This window comes from Pholcus phalangioides, unplaced genomic scaffold (genome assembly GCF_987345545.1).
Source record: "Pholcus phalangioides strain wild (caught in Gottingen) unplaced genomic scaffold, Ppha-v1.0 ptg000007l_1, whole genome shotgun sequence".
NCBI classification, from domain to species: domain Eukaryota; kingdom Metazoa; phylum Arthropoda; class Arachnida; order Araneae; family Pholcidae; genus Pholcus; species Pholcus phalangioides.
Genome location: NW_028301600.1, coordinates 12,536,234 through 12,554,984, shown reverse-complemented (window position 1 = coordinate 12,554,984; position 18,751 = coordinate 12,536,234). Strand labels below are relative to the sequence as shown.

The window sequence follows — 18,751 nt, the reverse complement described above, 5'->3', positions numbered from 1 at the left end:
TTGTGAATGTGACAAAGATATATATCAGATACACAATAAGTTGATATATCAAAATCATTTCATCAGTTATAATTGAATCCTTACTGTGTATGTTTTATATCACAGATGTTCGTATTTTAGGTGGAGCAAGAACTTATCCACCATAGTTCTAATTGCCACTTTCTAATTGTACATCATTTTTAATTTTGAAAAATTTGCTCTTGTTTGTGTTGTATATGCATACATGTGTTTTTCTTAAAATTATTAATTATAATTTTTTGATATTTTGTTAATTTTTTACCATACATTGAGAATTTTGACTTTTTTTGTGTTGAGTATTTTTATTTTTTTGTTATATATTACACAATACATCAATTTTAATACATTAATTTGTGTTTCTTTATGTTGTGTTTTTTTTGTATTATAATTTTCTTAATTATAATATAATTTTTTAAATCATCTGCCTCTAGATCATAAATATGTCTCACATTTTTTTCTTTTGTAATTTTTGTGTATACATGCATGAGAATGACTAAATTTGATTTGACTTGATTTGAAGTACAAGTAAAAAACCATTACTTGTAAATTAATATTATAATAGCAGTAAATCAGTAAGTACTGCTTATAACAGCAGTAAGCAACAGCAAACATGGTGGGTTGGTAAGTCATGAAGTTAGAGATGGGAAGAGTTCAGGGTGCATGGGTTCAAACCCACCCACAGAAGATCTACAGACTTTTTTATTTCTTCTGAAAGGACGTCATCTATTTATCTCTGACTATGACTTTTTTAGCCAGAATGATATCGTGGCCCGATATAGATCGATTTCGGAAACTGAAATTTTATAATAGAGATCTATATCTTTGTGCTACCTGGGTGGAGACCATACCTACAGAGAGACATAGACTTGGTTGAGGGAGCTGCAGAGAAGAACTATGTGTGCTCTTGTTGGCACATAAGGCTTGAGCTACAAAGAAAGGTTTTTTTGAATGTGTTTACATTGGAAGAATGCAGGTGTCTGGGAGATAGGTTCGAAGTGTTTAAAGTTTTCTGTGGGGTGGGTCATGAGTTATTAATACACCATCAATCAACTGCTTTGACAAGGGGACACTGGTATCGTTAAGTAATGGAAAATTCCAGGTTGTGGTATTGCATGGAGTTTTTCTCTAATAGGGTTGTTAATAAATGGCTTTTATCTCCCCGGGGGTCATGAATTCTAATACGATTGCATGTTTGGAAAGAAATATGATAAACATAGTGATAAATCGGGAAGCTATCCATACTTAGATAAGACAACCATAATCTTTTTTTATGAGCAGTGTATTATATATTTATTTATTAGTTTTTTATTTCATCATATATGATTTGATATTGGGTTGCTATATTTTGGTTATATTTGACATCCATATTTTTTATTGGCATCTTTTTTAAGTCACCTCGATGAGCAATTTGCCTGTTATGGCCTTTGCATTTGTATATAGACATAACAAAAACATAAGTATACCCAAAATGTAATGAAAACAGCAGCTAGATGTGTTTTGGAAGTATGTGAAGTTCCTCTTTCATTAGCACAGAAAAAGACAAAAAATTGACTAAAAAATACCTCCATTAGGGCATGAATCTCATAGTGACTGCTACGGCAGATTAGGAAATTGTAAAGTGAATATGGAAATGTTTTTCAACAAGGGAGTGGTGGGAAACACAACTTCTAATCTCATACATAGTCTTACAGTCTGATAACAATAAATAGGACTTGTTTAACCTTAGCTTCAAAATGTGCAAAAAAAACTTTCATGGAAAAGAAAAATCTTATGGCATAAACCAAAGTCCTGATAACTATAAAGCAGTTTTCCCCATGTGTTATGGTTTTCGTCTGTTCCATACTTTGCCAAAGTGATAACAGTACACGAGAAAGATAACATTATCCATGTGATTCCGGCATCTACTGTATTTGTATATACTGTGTATGTATTTTTTGGGGGTGGGGCATTGTAAATAAATTGAGCATGAGATTTTTTGTAACAAAAAAATTCAAAAACTTATTTCCACATGCTCCCCTTCTCCCTGAAATTTTTTTTTCCTGTCTACCAACATAGAGCTTATGTTCAGTGGTCACCTCCACTTATCAATTCCACTCAGGAATATGCACAAGGTGCGAGTTTAATAGTGGTCAACTTCACAGAGGACCACTTTTGTTCTGAATGCTGAATAGCCGTCTTAGAGATGTTTCTCTGTAATTTCAATTACATGTATTACTGCATCACTTCTATTTTACAAGGGCATTTTAATAATACACTCATTTTGTTAACACAAATCTTGGCACATTTTGAACAGTGTAGCGAAAAGAATTGATTCCCAGTTTCTTCACACTTGTAGTATACAGTAGAACTTCCGTGCACTCTAGAATCAGATGCAGTCCACCATGCTCCATCTTATTTTATTGAATTAATAAGAAAAAATATATACAGTAAAACCCCCCTCGATTAACACTGAGTTTCAAGTTATCCAAGGCACTTTTCATAAATTCATTATAAAGATTACCATATTTTAACGTGAATAAAGAACTACATGATGTTTTGAACTAATATTTGGAAAAAAGTTTTCATCAAAGATAATTTTTATTTCAAGGTATACAAAATAAGTTGTTTTTTGTTCATCATAGAAACGATTAAATTTCTCATCACTCTCATTTGATACATCACACATAATTTAATTTATTTGTTAACATACAGTATTTATGTTTGTTGGAATTGAGTAATTTATTATTGTCTATAATATACTACCATTGTATAAGAACCCTCATATTTTTAGGACCCAATTTTTGGCAATAAGGGGTTCCTTGTACATGTTAAAATATAGTGAATGCAGTAAAATGGCATTTGAAATGCATTGTATACTGACAATATATGGTTCACAGAATGGCACACCGTGTAACAAGAGCACTACAGATTCTGTAGCTATAGATTCGGACAAGTGCAGGGATCAGTAAAGAACCTTTTTTTTTTGTTTAAACCAGTTATTCACAATGTGGGGTGATTTGAGAATGGATTTTTTTATTAAGGCTTGGAACTTTTCTGAACACCCGCCAATTTTTATATCAGTTCAAATTTATAGTTTTTAAACAATTTCTTGATCGCTCTTTTATTTTTCTCTTAGTGTTTCCTTTCAAAGGGGTTTTTGATTAGTGGTTATTAACATTCTGAGTTCCACAGACAATTTGCGTCAATTTCCATGGACACCCCCCCCCCCCTCGTACCTATAAAATGAAGTCCACGTGGACTCCTTTGCAAAATAATATTCTGTATATAGCAATACAAAACATTGAGTGAGTTGTTTGCTCTTTCAAGCTCACGACCCTAAAAGTCTCTATAACTGGTTAAGAACCACTGCTTTTGACTAAATAAATTACTTTTTTGGCTCCCTTAACGTGAATAGGAGTATATTTTTTTGAATAGGTAACAAGAATAATTACAAGTAACAAAAGAAAAAGACAAAACTAGGGTGGAGGCTCCAAAAAAGAATGGTTTTTATAACAAAGGTTACAGCTCCGATGCGAAGAGGAATTCTGGAAAGAAAATTCAACTGCCTTTGCAGGGAACAAACACACATCCTCTCACATACCAGATAAGTTTGCTGGATCACTATGCTACAAAGGCAACAATCCTCTCTCCTTAGAGCTTGTGTGTGCTGAACGAGACAGTACATGGACTGTCAGGCCAAATCATCTTCAGATAAGTTTCTATCTGGTGGCAGTGTCAGCAATTGTGATCTTTGGTCTGAGTTAGGTCTGACTCTCCATGCACGGCCCCGATAAGCTCAGGCGATCTATAAAATGAGAGGTTCATTGCCTTTGTAGCATAGGGGTTTAGTGCACTCATCCAGTAAGTGAGTGGATTGCAGTTGAATTTTCATTTTTTCCTGAATTCATCTGAGCATCAGCCAGCTGTAACCTTCATATGATCAGTGGAGAGTAACATAATCTTCAGATTTGAATGGATTTTACACTCACAAAAACTAAACTTCGTTATGGAACTATGAAGTTTTTCTTAGGAAGGATGTACCTTCTTTTGACAAAAGTTTCACTACAGCGCTTGTGATGGGATGAGTTGTTAATAAATGGAATAGCTTACCCCCGGAGGTAGTAAATTGTAACACAATTGACACGTTTAAAAAGAAATACGATAAACATGTTGGGGTAAATCGAGAAGCTATCCATTCTTAGAATAAGACAACCATAAGTATTCTTTATGGGCATTGTATAATATTTTATCATGTGTATATATTGTTTGTAATTTGTGTTAATTGCATTTTTAATTGGGTTGCTGTATTTCTGAAACATATGACATCCATATTTTTATGGGCATCTTTTTATCAGCCACCTCGTTGGGCATTTTGCCTGTTGTGGCGTTGTATTTGTATTTGTATGAGAGGGAGGTACATCAGGACTTCAGAGATGCTTCAGTGGGGCATGACCTAAAAAGGTTGGAAACTACTGGTTTAAACCCAGGTTTTTTTTTTGATTATACAGTAAAACCTTACTGATCTAAAATAAAGCGAGCTGAACCCAATTAAGAAGAAATTAACTATTTTTTTAGAGTTGTAAAAATGTTGAAGGTCTTTGAAGCTAATAAAGGATTAAACATTGTATAAATTTGCTAACTGTGTTTACAAATTTTAAAACTCAACTGATAAATATATTATTATTTCTTATGTCAAATCTACACTAGATTCATATAAATCATAGTCTCCAGAACTTTTTGTTCCATCGCCCCCTTCATCAGAAATTTTTTCCTCTCATCGCCCCCCAACTCAAGTAAACCCATAGGATCCTATGTTAAATCAGTAGGTTCCATCGCCCCCTCGGACCATTCCATCACCCACCAGGGGGCGATATGGCCCACTTTGGGACCACAAACACTGATATAAATCATCCCAGTGCGCACATATCTTTGAAATTGTGTAAAAAATTGTTTTTCTCAATGACATATATACGCTTTCCCCAGGGCTAGACAAATCCCAGGTCGCCATGTTGACGTAAAAAATTGCAGGGTTCTCACTTGTCTTTTTTTTTTTACTTCTTTGTAAAATGTCCTACTTTCTAGGTTTCGTCCCACTTCTCATTTTTGTCCTACTTTTCCTACCAAATCCTATCAATGAAATTTGTGTAATTGATTTCAATTGAGGAGGAAATCATGGATATCTGAGTATGATGTCACTCTCCACTATCCATACAAAGGTTTTTAACAGCTGGCTGATGTAAAGATGTATCTAGGAAAGAGGGAAAATTCAACTGCCCTTGTGTGTGCAGGGAATCAAACCCACATTTTCTCGCTTTCTGGGTGAGCGCACTAGACTACAAATGCAATGAATATCTCAATCTTTCCTTGGAGCTCATGTGCACTGAACGGGACCATACATGGATGATCAGACCAAGAAAAGATTGAGATATTCGTTCCATATTTAGTCTAGTAGTCTAGGGCAGCGCCCGAGTGGCGCAGTGGTAAAATGTTTGTCTTCCACTAACGAAGGTTACCATCAAGGCCCATGGGTTCGAATCCGGGCATAGAATGTCAGAAGCAAGTTCTTTGCCAACCGATCTTGGGGTGACCACCGATAGATGTAGCCTTCATTTCCTACCCAACTCGACTGGTTGGAAATTGCCATATGGCAATATATGACTGAAGTTGGTGTGCTGTAAAGTGGTAGTATAGGGTACTCGCCTGGAAAGTGAGAGGACGTGGGTTTGATTCCCTGCAAGGACATTTGAATTTCCTCTCTTTCCTAAATACATCTTTGCATCAGACAGCTGTTAAAAACCTTCAAATCATGGGTATATTGCCAAATAATGCAAATGTAGTAGATTGCAATTAATGATCTTGCCAAAGCAAAAATTGTATTGTTTTTCAAGTTATTTGTGGGTGTGTATGTGAACCATTTGGTTTATTGATTTTTCTTTTGCTTATTTTGAGGGTTCAACAAGTAGAATAGTCATTGAAAACTTCTGTCTGGATGGAAAAATAATTTATTTACTACTCCATGGTCTCTGACAATGAATGATCGCACCTGCAACTTCAAGGCGCAAATGCGAGCCGATCTCCTCGTTAAAAAGTCTCGCCACAGAGAGCAACAGGCTTACAACGTAACAAATATTCAATCATTACACTTCACTCACACTTTGAAGTATAGATGGCAGCACTGAAATATCAAGCACAACACTAGCTACACACTCAGACTGTTAGGTGCACTCACTTTGTTGGTAAGTCCGGTGGCAGAGCCCCTGGCATTCATTCATTCATGGTCTCTGACAGAAACTAACCTTCATCATTTAAAATTATGGTCCACATTTTGTAGGTGAAACAACATTTGGTTACATAGGTGTATTCTAGGTTTTGTGATTCTGATGCTACTCCATAGCATTGAATTGTCTTCTGTATTTTTAGGGCATGCAGAGGCATAAACAATATTTACAATGCTCAGCAAAGAGCTAGAAATGAAAGTCATTTGTCAAAAACAATTTTGTTGGCTTTGAACAGTAAAATGTAAATCCCTGCCCAAAAAAAGATGAATAATGCAGTAAAACCATCCAGTTCAACTTGACTTTCTTATGTTGGACTTTGTAATTTACGCATTTTGCACTGTGCTTTTCAAAGTGATCTCCAAAACAGTGTCATTTTTTCAGAGATGCCGCTGTACTCAAATTTACCTGGATCCTCTTTGAGTGAAAGTGGGTCCCTCTCAAAAAAAATTATAGTCTTCCCCTCCCCCATCATTCACTGGTATCTCTGAAATTTTTCCAGAATGGCCCAGATCTTTGAACACCTGCTTATATCTCTTTGTTCAGACAGAGCACCAGACCATGTTCTGGGTAAAAGAAGGAGGTATCTCTGTGAATCAAATAAATAATTCATTTCTAAAAACATGTTCAATACAAAGGTTCATTGGGGAAGAAAAGGATAATTTACCAGCTTATAATTAGATTATTTTACTTTCATTGTCTACTAGTATAAAAAGTTTGCAAAGAAGCTCATAACACTTAGAATTTAACATGTGGAATTTAACAAATGTAATAAATCTAAAACAAATATACAGTCGATCTCACTTATAATGTTACGGATCTCTTAGGAATACATAAGAGGATTAAGTTATATTTATACGTTATATACAGTTGATTTTGCTTATAATGTTCCCATTTAGAATGTTTTAGTAAGACTTATTTTCGTGGTCTCAACTCTAAGTAATTCTCATTAAGATTTCCCATTCAAAGTGTTTTCCTGCTTACAATGGTTTTTAGGACTGTTTTTTTTTTTAAAAAAAACGTTATAGGTAGGATCCACTGTAATTAAAAGTTAAACACACACATTTACTAATAAATCTATATCTCAACTAGATACTTTCTCGAATGGCCCCCTCCAGTCCTGAGCCCTGGGCACCCAACCCGCCTGCTCCCCCCCCCCCCAACCCCCCGCTGCAGCCCTGCATCTATCCTCCAAACTGGTAAAATGGGTGGATTTGTAATTTAATGTATACATATTTGTGTTGTAGGTCTGTGTGATGGTCTTGGCAACCAGAGCTCTTTCTTTTTCAAAGGAATAGCCACTTCAAAATTGGAAACCTTATAAAATTGTATTTTTAGCCAAATACCACTGTGCAATCGCAGGTTCCAAACCCAGACAAAATCTGGGGAGGGGGAAATTAAAATTAAAAATATTTTTGTAGAAAATTAAAATATTGGGAAAAAATATGTTCTTATACTATCTGTTCATTTTAAATTTTTTTTTAGTGTTAGTAGCCCACATTTTTTGTGGAAAAAAATCCTTGTTCCCCTTCCAAAAGCAGATTCTGCATACACACCTGTGATTTTTGCAATGTGAAATGTGACTACTGCATAGGAGCTAGATGACAATTGTGGATATTCAAGGTAGAGTTTTTACGGATTCAATTTTTTTCTCAACAATTTTGGAAAATTGTTTACCATTTAAAAATGTGTTCCAATCCTTTACAGTTTTTCAAAAAATGTGCATTTACAATCTTGTAGGAACAAGGAAAATTTACATCATATAGACACTGTCGTTGAATGCCGGTAGATAGCCACAGAAGTATACCGTAATTTCTGATGTGTAACTGAAGGGGAGAAAACCCACAGGGGAATAGAAACTCTGAAATTTAAAAATTTGGTATACAGCCTCCCATTCAGAGACACAACCAGATATCTGTCACCTTATTTTTCAACAACTCACATGTATATGAAATACAAAGCCACAACAAGCAAAATGCCAAACAAGGTGACTGAGAAAAAGATGCCCATAACAAATATGGATGCCATATGTTTCTAAATACAGCAACCCAATTAAAAATGCAAATATGAAAAGTAAAAACTATTTATACATGATAAAATATTATACAATGCCTATAAAAAATATTTATGATTGTCTTATTAACCGACTGACGGTTTGAGGGTGTTGAGAAAATCTACTTGAAAAAGGTTCAGGTAATTGTCACAAAACTGCTTCGAAAAAAATCCAACCATTTTTCCTTCCCCCCGTACAAACAGCGGGATATCGGATTTAGTGTTGTGTGGTTTGAAATTTTTGTTCCGCCCACTGTTGAATGCTTCTTTGTAGGAGAGGAAAAGAAAAGGTGTGTTCTCTCGTAAAAGGATTTAAGCTAAGTACAATACTTGGCTTTTTGTGGGCTCGTCTTTTTTTCCCATTCCTCTGCCAACGTATTTTTTACTTTTCAAGTAAAGATCTGGGCAAAATGGAAGTGATTACACACGAGCGCTGATTTGAACAACTACCAAATTATTTTACTCAAAAATTTCAACAAACTTACCGTATTCCCACGCATTGGCCGGCATGCCGTAAAACACGAGGGGCACCAGCTTTTTGTATGTTGTGGTCTTGGCCACTTTCGGCATGCCGGAAAAAGTGAGGTTATAATAGGATCACAGCATGCATTCAGCTGAATCAGTGGACTTTCCGAATAAAGTTTATATATATATATATATATTTTTTTTCTAAATCACTCTTCCTCGTTTTCTTTAAATATTAATTTGTCTCGTTCTTCCTCAGGAATAAATTGAATCTATGCATTATCTTGTGTTCATAAAACTTTGAAAAGAAAGTATTTTACTTACATAGTTCCTGAATTTTATTACTCCATGCCATCTGATATGAATTCAACTGTCAGCCTTCATTCATATACAGGGCCGCAATTAGGGGGAGCAGACGGGTCTCGTACCCCGGGCGCTGAACCCGAGGGGGTGCAAATTTCATTCTGAAACCTCTCCCTTACCATTACAAGAGGGCGTAAAAATGCGCGCTTGCCCCGGGTGACCAAGCATCTAGTTGCGGCCCTGTTCATACGCATGTATAGAAGACTAATCAAATTTTACCTTCTTTCAATTACAGTACCGACATTGAACAATATTTCAGATTCTCTCTGAAATATTTCATTTCCTTCTTCCTCCCATTCAGTTATTCATTCTAATATTAAATATTCAACTGTTTATTTTCACTAACATCCAGTAAGAGCCATCATTGTTGGCTCCGCGGATATGTATAATTTATTTTCCTGATAAGAAATTAATAAAAAATAAAGATATTCAAGAATTTTCCAGAATCCGTGAATCAAATTTATCGGCATTCCGGAAAATACGGATATTTTCAGCATGCTGGTATGCCCCACTGTTTCCCGGCATGCCAGCTACTGTGGGGGAGTACGATAATTGTTTTGCTAAGAAATTAGTTTTTCTCACTAATTGAATTCAATTGCTGTGGCCCGTTTGATCGTTAAATTTCTTCCTAAAAACATTATTGTGCAAATAAATGTTATGTTAGGTTGTTTGACCTCAAGACCTGTAAGACCTTTCTATTATGTGGACAATGGTGCTATTGGAAGAGCCGTTGCCAGAAATTTCTTGTGGGTTGGGGGAAGGGAACTGACAGTGCAGTACTTAGTCAAGATTCCACAATATATAAGTAAAATTCTGGCATTTAGGGGGATGACTGGCAGTGGGGGTGGAGCCAGAGGATGCAGTGAGTGCTCGAGTACCTACAGTATTCTGTACCACTGATCTGAGCACCTCCAAAATTCATTCAGGGATCAATAGTTTCCATGTAAAGCTCAAGTCAAGCACCCACGGTTTCGTAACTCTTCCGACGTATCTAATGGCTGGGCCACCAGATCACTATCTTAGATGGAAAAAAAAAAGTCAGTCAACCATTTGGATGTTTCGTTTGTACAATGAGCACACTTTTTATAAGAAGTGTGAGTAAATGACCACAGAAGATACAATAAAAAAATTGTATTTTATTTTTAAATTTAAATGTACTTTTTTTTCGTTCAATGTTGAGGCATTGTGCTTGATGAGCACGTACAAGCTCATTCATGTCCTGTCACATAAGTGTGAGGAATTGATGGATGAGCTGCACATTTTTTTTTTTTTTTCGTACGTAATGCTTAATCATAAGCCGTGGCTCAGCTTTTACAGCACAATACTTTTTTACTGGATTTTCACCCGTGGCCACTTAGTATATTCTAGAGCTACTGTGTCGTCGCGTGGACATCATTCTGGGATCTCATCACGAGCATCCAGGTTTGTACCTCACTGGCGGCAGAGTGGTGGTCTACCGAAGTTTGTTTTCTGTGGTTTTTCAACTTAATGAACGGTTACAGCAGCGGTTCTCATCCTTTTTTTACTCGCGGAGCCCTTTTCAGTATATAATTTCTATGGCGAAGCCCTGTTTCACTCGAGGAACACTTTTTGCATATAATTTTTATGGTAGAACCTTGTAGGCCTCTTATTTTTTATTTATCTATCAAAGTTACTGATTTGTTTTATTTTCCTCGAGTCACCGCGGAGCCCCTGGGAAGTGGAGCACCGGTTGAGAATCGCTGGGGTTACAGGTTTATCCTGCTTGAAAGTTCGAATTTACTCATGACCGGTCAACAATGTGATAACATGCTTATATTTATTTCCACTTCCAACTGTTTTTTTTTTTAATTCTCACTATAACCGATAAAATTAAAAAAAAAAAAAAAAAAGCCACACACGAGTGCCCTTGCCTTATTTATTTTTTAGAACATTGCTCAACGAAGTGATGAACAATGATATAAAAATGTATATATTTGCATAAGCACTGGTACTATCTGAAAATTATCAACTGAGCAATGAAATGTTGCAGAGATTGAATACATGCGTGGATTTAGGTATTGCAAATGAGCCGCATTCTCGATTTCACTGAACATTAGCATGGCATAGTTTGCGCAAAGCTAATAGAATTCCATACATGTTATGTACGCCTTACCACAAATGTGATGCGCATACGTTCCCATATGCTTTCTCTGTGTATGTTCGCCCAACTCTGGTTCACAAGTATGGGCTGATCCAGGCATAGTCCGGGGGGTATAATGTCTTCATGGGGCCTACATGATAAAATTCTGGCACACAATAATTTTCGAAAGTATGTAAATATGTAAGCTGTTACTTCCATCGAAATATTGAACCCCCCCCCCTTCCCGTAAATCACTTTGCACGCGGGAGGGGGTGGGTTGGCGTGATCTTGGCATCACTGCCCAGCATATAACCTTCACAAGAGGGAAGCTCGCTGGACTCTAGAGGCATGACAATCTTGACAGACACTATGACAGTCTTTGTTTATAAAATTTTCGCTTTCACTATAAATTTTTTCAAAAAGAAAATAGTTTGTATACTTTGAAACGGTTTAGTCTGCTGAGTGAGGTTAGGGGCCCAGGCAAAGGCCAAGAAACAAGAAGTGAGAAGAAAACATGGTCCAAAGAGGGTTACAGGGGGTAGGGTAAAGGAGTTAAGAAACACTGGTATCAATTATGCTCTGCGTAAATAAACATGATACTGTATTTGGTTTTCTGATGTAGGGCTTTCCAATCACATCGGATAATTGAGGTTCTGCCGTATCGTACTTGAGTAGTGATAAAGAGGTAAAGATAAACAAATGAAAAATAAAATTAAAAAATTTCGCCTATACTGTAAAAAATTAAAATCACTGGAAAGCCAGGATGTCACAATTCGGGGGGGGGGGGGGAAATCCTGTTTATCTCTATGCATTCAGTGTTTCGCAGTCAATGAGTTTTAATACGATGTAATTTTTTCATGCCAAAACAAAAGTGAATGCCAGTACATATCCTACAATCAAGCGATAAGAATTTCTATAATAAGATAAAGACGTGCCTTTTAGGTGGGGCATTTCTTGCTGAAGAGCAGCCTTTCTTATACTTTCTGAAAATTCCTCTTCGTTTACAAAAGGATTAAGGCTTCTTTGAACTGACTATTCGAGAGCTGCTTGTCAAACGTCTATCTGCTAAGTTAATTGAAAACTGTCCCCTCCCGCCGAAGAGGCAGAAGCCATTTTGTCGTTTTCAATGCCCAGCGCTGTTGCGAGTACAATGGTCATTTTGTGGAGAAAAGAGAGGGGCGTATGCTAAGCCAGCTTAGTGATTCTTTATGGGGGGAAAGCAAGGCAGTATATTTACGGCCAGGACCATTTGGAAGTCAAAAAGTTCACACGTAAAAATACGGCCTAGACCGTTTGGAAGGCATCAACTTCACACGTAAATATACGTGCAGGACCGTCAGTCGGTTAAGTATAGATAGCTTCTCAATTTATCCTAACATGATTGTCATATTTCTTTTTAAACGTGTCATTTGTGTTAGAATTTACCACCCCTGGAGGTAAACTATTCCATTGATTAACAACCCTATTAGAGAATTTCCTGCAACACCACAATTAATACAATACAGTACAATAAAATGCTTCATTTGTACTTCAAAGCAGTAAAACTACTTTTTCAGGGTTGCACAATCATGATAGATGGAAGAAAGAACAAAAAGAGAAAGGGAAAAAGTTGGGGAGGTTTCTCTCTCTTCTTGGAACTAGGAAAGAACCAAATTTTTGTGTATCTTCCAAAATTCCGGTGGCATCTCTGTTCTTAAAAAATGTACATGCCTTCATAATTTGCTGTGCAATGTCGAAGAGACACAGAAGACTCCAAAGAAAGAATATAATATATATTACGAAGGAGCAAAAAAGAATTATCTATAGTTGATAAGTACACTGTTTTGGGCAAAAATAGTTTTTGTTACCAAGTCATTTCTGTCAGTTTGCTTTGGTTCCAGTCAATCTTATGGGGCTATGAAAAAAAAATTAATTTAAAAAGAATAAATTTTTTGAGGGATTATTTTATCATGCTATGATTATATTGTCTAAGGGGGGTACCCTCCCCCGTCATACTTTTCCGCCCTTCTTTTTCTAATTTTTTAAGTGGGTGCCCTGAAATTGGTATTGGTACCTAAAACTTTATTTGTGTAGTTACTAAATTGCAGGCTGAAAGCAGCACAAAATGTTTGGAATATATAACAGCATATTTGCCAACATGAAAGAGGGTCACTATGCCCTGAAAAAGTCAAAAGCATTATTTTGGATCTTTTTCTTCGGGTAAAAATATTTTTGGCACCTAAAAGTTTCTTCTGGCTCTTCAATTTTTTTGCAATCTGCCCAGCCCTGACTTTCCCAGCTGTTAGTATCTCATTGAACATGGACCATGAAAGACTAAGACAATAAGTTATTTCATCATTAATTCAATTGAAGGTAATTAAATGTTATGCAAAATAATTTATGTACACGTCTATTTAGTGACTATGGTTGTTTTACACTCCACTCTTTTTCATTGACCACAGCGCTTGTTAAATCAGTTAATTTTTCCTTGGCATGTCTGTGTATATTTTCTTGTTTTTATTTATTTATATTTTTTGTGCTCGTTAAATTTTTCAATCAGTCATTATTACGTTTGTTATTTATTCTGTTTCAGGTTTTTACTTCATTGGGCTTATATAGTATATTTTCTTTAATATGGAATATAGATTGATATTAAAAAGACTCATAAATCAATGATATGTTCGTATGTTTTATAGATGTCTAGTTTAATGTGGAAAAATTATTTGAGAATATGAGAGAGAGATATTTTAGAGAGAAAAAACCTTGAAATTCTTTTGCTTGCTTTGAAAACTATTTTCAAATTTGTAATTTGTAGTTTTTAATGAAACTTATTGCATATGTGTGTGTAACTATTTTTTTAACTATTTCAGGGTATGGAATATTTTTTCAAGCATAAGTTAGTTGATAATCATCCTCTAGAAATAGCTAGATTCTTCCATAACACAGGAGCTCTGAGCTTGAGAGAAAAAAGGCTGTATCTCAATTCTAGGTATTCCTCAAGTTTTCCATGCATATTATTTTTTGTGCTTTGCAGAATATCTTAGATGCTAATACCAAGTAGTCGTATGTAAGCATTATACATACTACTACTTAAGTTCAAGGTGCATACAAAAGGCCGTTAAGTTTTTGTAATAAAATCTAGAAAATTTTCAAAATTCTTTGTTGTTTTTGCCACAGTTTTGCACATTCAAATGCTCTTTCCCCCCCCCCCCTTTTGTATTGGCTTTGCACATTTTATGTGGACTCTTTCGTTCATGTTTGTGAACTTTTAAATTAGTGAAGGTCATGTAACAGAAAAATAGAAATAGTGTAACAAAAATGAGAAAATTGCAAAAATGAAATAAAATATGGAGAATTTGACAAAACACCATGAAAATAGAAGACAGGATCAATCATATTATTCTGAAATTTGCATTCTTCAAATTTTTTTATCAAATTTCAAATAAATCCAGAAGAGAATTCAGTGGTTATAAGATATTGAGTGTGTGTGTCTTGTATATTTTTAGTCTGTAACAGTTATCTATTCTATAAAATATAGGTTTCAAGTTGCATATGAATCATTTTAATCATCCTGCATATGGAATGGTAACTTCTTAGGTTATGTTTCTAAATCCAAAGATTGCCTAGAGCTTTCTTTTGTGGATAGCATTCATAAGTTTATCTTTCCGAGGATTTTTCCCCGAGACCCGCAGACTGGGGTGACAGATTTGGAGGGCTTCCCAGAAATTCCGGGATGCTGGTCTGAAAGTCAAACTTTTTCATAACTTTGCCCTCATCAATAACATTAAATACATTTCGGATCCAATGCTAATGATATCTTCCCGATTTCCCAATCTCATGGTAATCCTACCCGCTGTCTAATTTCCCCCAATCTTCTTCCACCTCCCCTTTAGGTTTCGCACCCTAAACTTCGCCACCTCAAATTCCCTAGTAGCACCTCGGAAAAATTCCTTAAAAATCGGTACTATAAATGCAAGAATCATTTCCAATAAAATGTATTCATTCGAATCCATATTGTTAGCTCATAATCCAAATTTTCTTGCTGTCACTGAAACCTGGTTATATAGAAATATCAGCAACTCCGAATTTTTACCTCCTAACTACCTTGTGTTTCGTAAGGATAGAAACAGCCGGGGAGGAGGTGTTGCCCTTGTCTTTAACAGCTCCATTCCTCTTCTTGAAATTTCTTTGGATACCAATCTTGAAATCGTTGGGGCTGAGTGGCATTGCCTGAACTGCACTCCTATTGCAATATTTTCTCTTTATTTACCCCCTGCCCCAGATCTTCACTGTTTCATCAAATTGGAATCAATTTTAGATAAATTTTCTAATTCACACCTCCTTATCATAGCTGGTGACTGGAACCTACCCGGAATTGACTGGCACAAATTGGAATCCCTCTCGGTAAACCATTTTTATTAATAATAGAGTTCTTTTTCTTTTCCTTAAATTTAATCTTGTTCACACTATTCTAGAACCGACAAGAATCTCGAACCACTCAAGCTCTACATTAGACCTAATTGCTGTTTCAAATAAAATCCTGGTTTCTGATTTCTCAGTTTTTGATGGCATTGCCGACCACAAAATGCCCTTTGTAAATTTTTCTCTCCATCACACCCTCCCTTCCTTTAAGCACGCTGCAAAACTCAATTTTAACAAGGCCAACTTTCCCCTTTTGCAAAATATCCTCTGCACCCATTTCCCTGATTTCGTTTCATCGTCTGACTCAAATGATATTTATATTCTCTGGAGTAAATTCAAAGCTGTTATCGAGAAATGCAAAGCCTCTGTTCCCATCAAAAATGCCTCTTCAAAATGTATCTTTAACCCCTGGATCAATCGTTATATTATCCATGGAAAAAGAAAAATTTGCAGAAATGTCTCCAAACTTAAATTTCATAACTCCCTTTCTCTCAGAAATAAGATCTCAGCCTCTACACGTGACCTTAAAGATCTCATCCTTCGCCAAAAAACAAAAACATTACCTAACTAACTCTTTACCTCAATACCTTAAAACTAACCCCTCAAAATTTTGGAATTTTCTTCGTTCTAAATCAGCTGGCCCATCTTCCCTTAAAATTGATAATATCAACCTTACTTCTCACCTTGATATCGCCACAGAATTTTATCAGGCTTTTTCATCAGTTTTTTCCTTTGACCCCACTCCCTCTCAGTACTCCTTTTCCGATTCATTATTCAATACTAGTCCTGTCTTTTTCTCTAAAGCAGGCCTTCTGAACCTTTTAAAAAATCTGAAACCCCACTCCACTGGCTCAGATGGGATCCCAAATCATATTCTCAAATTCTGCATTGATGAAATTTCTAATTATCTTTTAATTACCTTCAATATCTCATTAAACTCATCAACCTTGCCATCTGACTAGAAAATTAATAAGATTATCCCAATTTTTTCATAAATCAGGTTCTCTTTCAAATCCCCTTAATTCCAGACCCGTCCCTATCACCTCTACCTGCTGCAAGCTTTTTGAGCACATAGTTGCCAAGGAAATCCGCTTACACCTTAATTCAATAAACTACTTTTTTTCAAATCAGCACGGCTTTCAACCATCTTTATCAGTAACTACCCAATTAGCTCTTTTCATACATGATTTATCAAGCAGTATCGACAAAAACATCCAAATGGATGTAATTTTCTTGGATTTCTCTAAAGCTTTTGATGATGCCCCACAATAATGGCCTATGTGTTCAACTGCTTAAATATGTGGAAGCCTTTCTCACAAACCGCAGTCAGTTTGTCTCCTTCAAGTTTTGTTTCCTCCATTAACTGCCAATTTTTTTATTTTTTTTTTGAAATTTTTGGCCGGATAAATTATATATATGCACAAAAATTTTAAACGTAAAGCACGTAAAATTCCAAAATCCCCAAATAGGGATGGTGGCAGCTAATGGGTTAACGATCTCCCAAATTCCATCAGTTGTCATAATAGACTCTTTGCAGATGATTGCGTCATCTACCAAACATTGCACAACGAATCTGACCAAGCATCTCTCCAAAATAACCTCAAGATTGTCTTTGAATGGTGCTTGTCCTGGCAATTACCCCTTAATTCTTCAAAAACAGTTTTTATGAGAATTACTCGCAAAAGACTTCCCCTCGTTTCTTCTTACACTATCAATAACTCCTTGATCACCGAAATTTTTAATTATAAATATCTGTTTGTAATTATTTCTGCCGACTTTCGTTGGAATCTCCATGTTGATTACGTCCTTCATAAGTGTCTCTAAAAACTGTTTTTTCTTCGTCGGAACCTCAAAAACTCCACCTGTCACCTCAGACATTTCTGCTTCCAAACCTACATCCTTCCTTTACTCTCATATGCCTGTGAAATCTGGGACCCCTATACTCTCTCCAATATAGACAAATTAGAAATCTCTTCAAAATAAATCTGCACGCTTCATTCTTAACTGTTGGTCATCCTGTGCCTCCGTCACTGAACTCAAGCGCCAGCACAACTGTTTTTTACCCATAGATATATCTCTCGACTATCTTTCCTTTTTAAAATTCTCCACGGCCATTTTCATATCAACACCTCAAATTTTCTAACTTCAGGTTCATACTTTTCAAAAAGAATTAACCATTCACAAAAATTGAAACCCATCTTTGCATCCACAGATTGTTTCAAATTTAGTTTCTTTCCTCGAACAATAACCGACTGGAACAACCTCGTGTCAAACATTATTGATTGTACGACAGTTTCCGATTTTATTTGTAACATCAATCGTCTCTGTCTAACTTCACCTCCGCATTCCCTTGTATAGGCCTCGGCCAACCAATATTGAATTAATAAATAAATCTATAGTCACTCCTAGGAATTGTTCGACTCATTTGTTTCTTCGCAATCAGGTTGATAACAAAGCCATGCATTTACAGTGCATAAATCTATAGATAGCACAGAATACGGGTAAATCTGATATACTATTTCATTTGCAAGATTCACATCAAAATGTCATCTGAAGTATGGCAGAGAGCAGTTTTGTTTTCACTGTAACAAAAAGTTTCAGATGAGTTGTCAAAATTCGATGAAATGTCTTGCTTCACCGAATCGAATGTTCTGGCATTGTTCTGCGCTTGTGTTCTTTGTCAGTGCACATGTCCATAAGGAATTAGTTCCTGTTAGTTCATCACTTTCTGAACTATAAAAGTACTTATTAGCTTCCTGATAAAAAAAATCCCAAGCTTATAGTCAGTACCAACATATACATTGTATAATAGCACAACTCTTTCTCTCTCAACACATTCTGGCTTACAATAATTCATTTGAAACTCCTCAGAGGAATGTTCATGAGATGTATGATGGTTGAATAGTGGCAGTAGTATAACAGCACTTGTGGGTCAATTTTTTCCCTAAAAAAACAATTTTTTTTTTTGGTTCAAAATTTAGACAAGGGTTGGCAAAACAGTTGACGAAACAGTCATACTTTTACATCTGTTAAAAGATTTTCCATGTCTGTGGTTCAGCACAATAGTAATTTTGAAATAAGTTGGATAATAAAAAGT

The 18,751-nt window shown here is 35.8% G+C and overlaps 1 protein-coding gene across 2 annotated transcripts in view; it reads left to right on the top strand.

Annotated features, from left to right (window-relative positions):
- The window catches only part of LOC149084928 (F-box only protein 8-like), a 72,590-nt gene that overhangs the window by 37,168 nt on the left and 16,671 nt on the right, over nucleotides 1–18,751 (top strand). For both annotated transcript variants that reach the window (XM_089232667.1, XM_089232666.1), the window contains exon 5: nucleotides 14,103–14,221. In XM_089232667.1, the coding sequence (XP_089088793.1) occupies nucleotides 14,103–14,221 (119 nt within the window). The remainder of the gene's footprint in view (nucleotides 1–14,102; nucleotides 14,222–18,751) is intronic.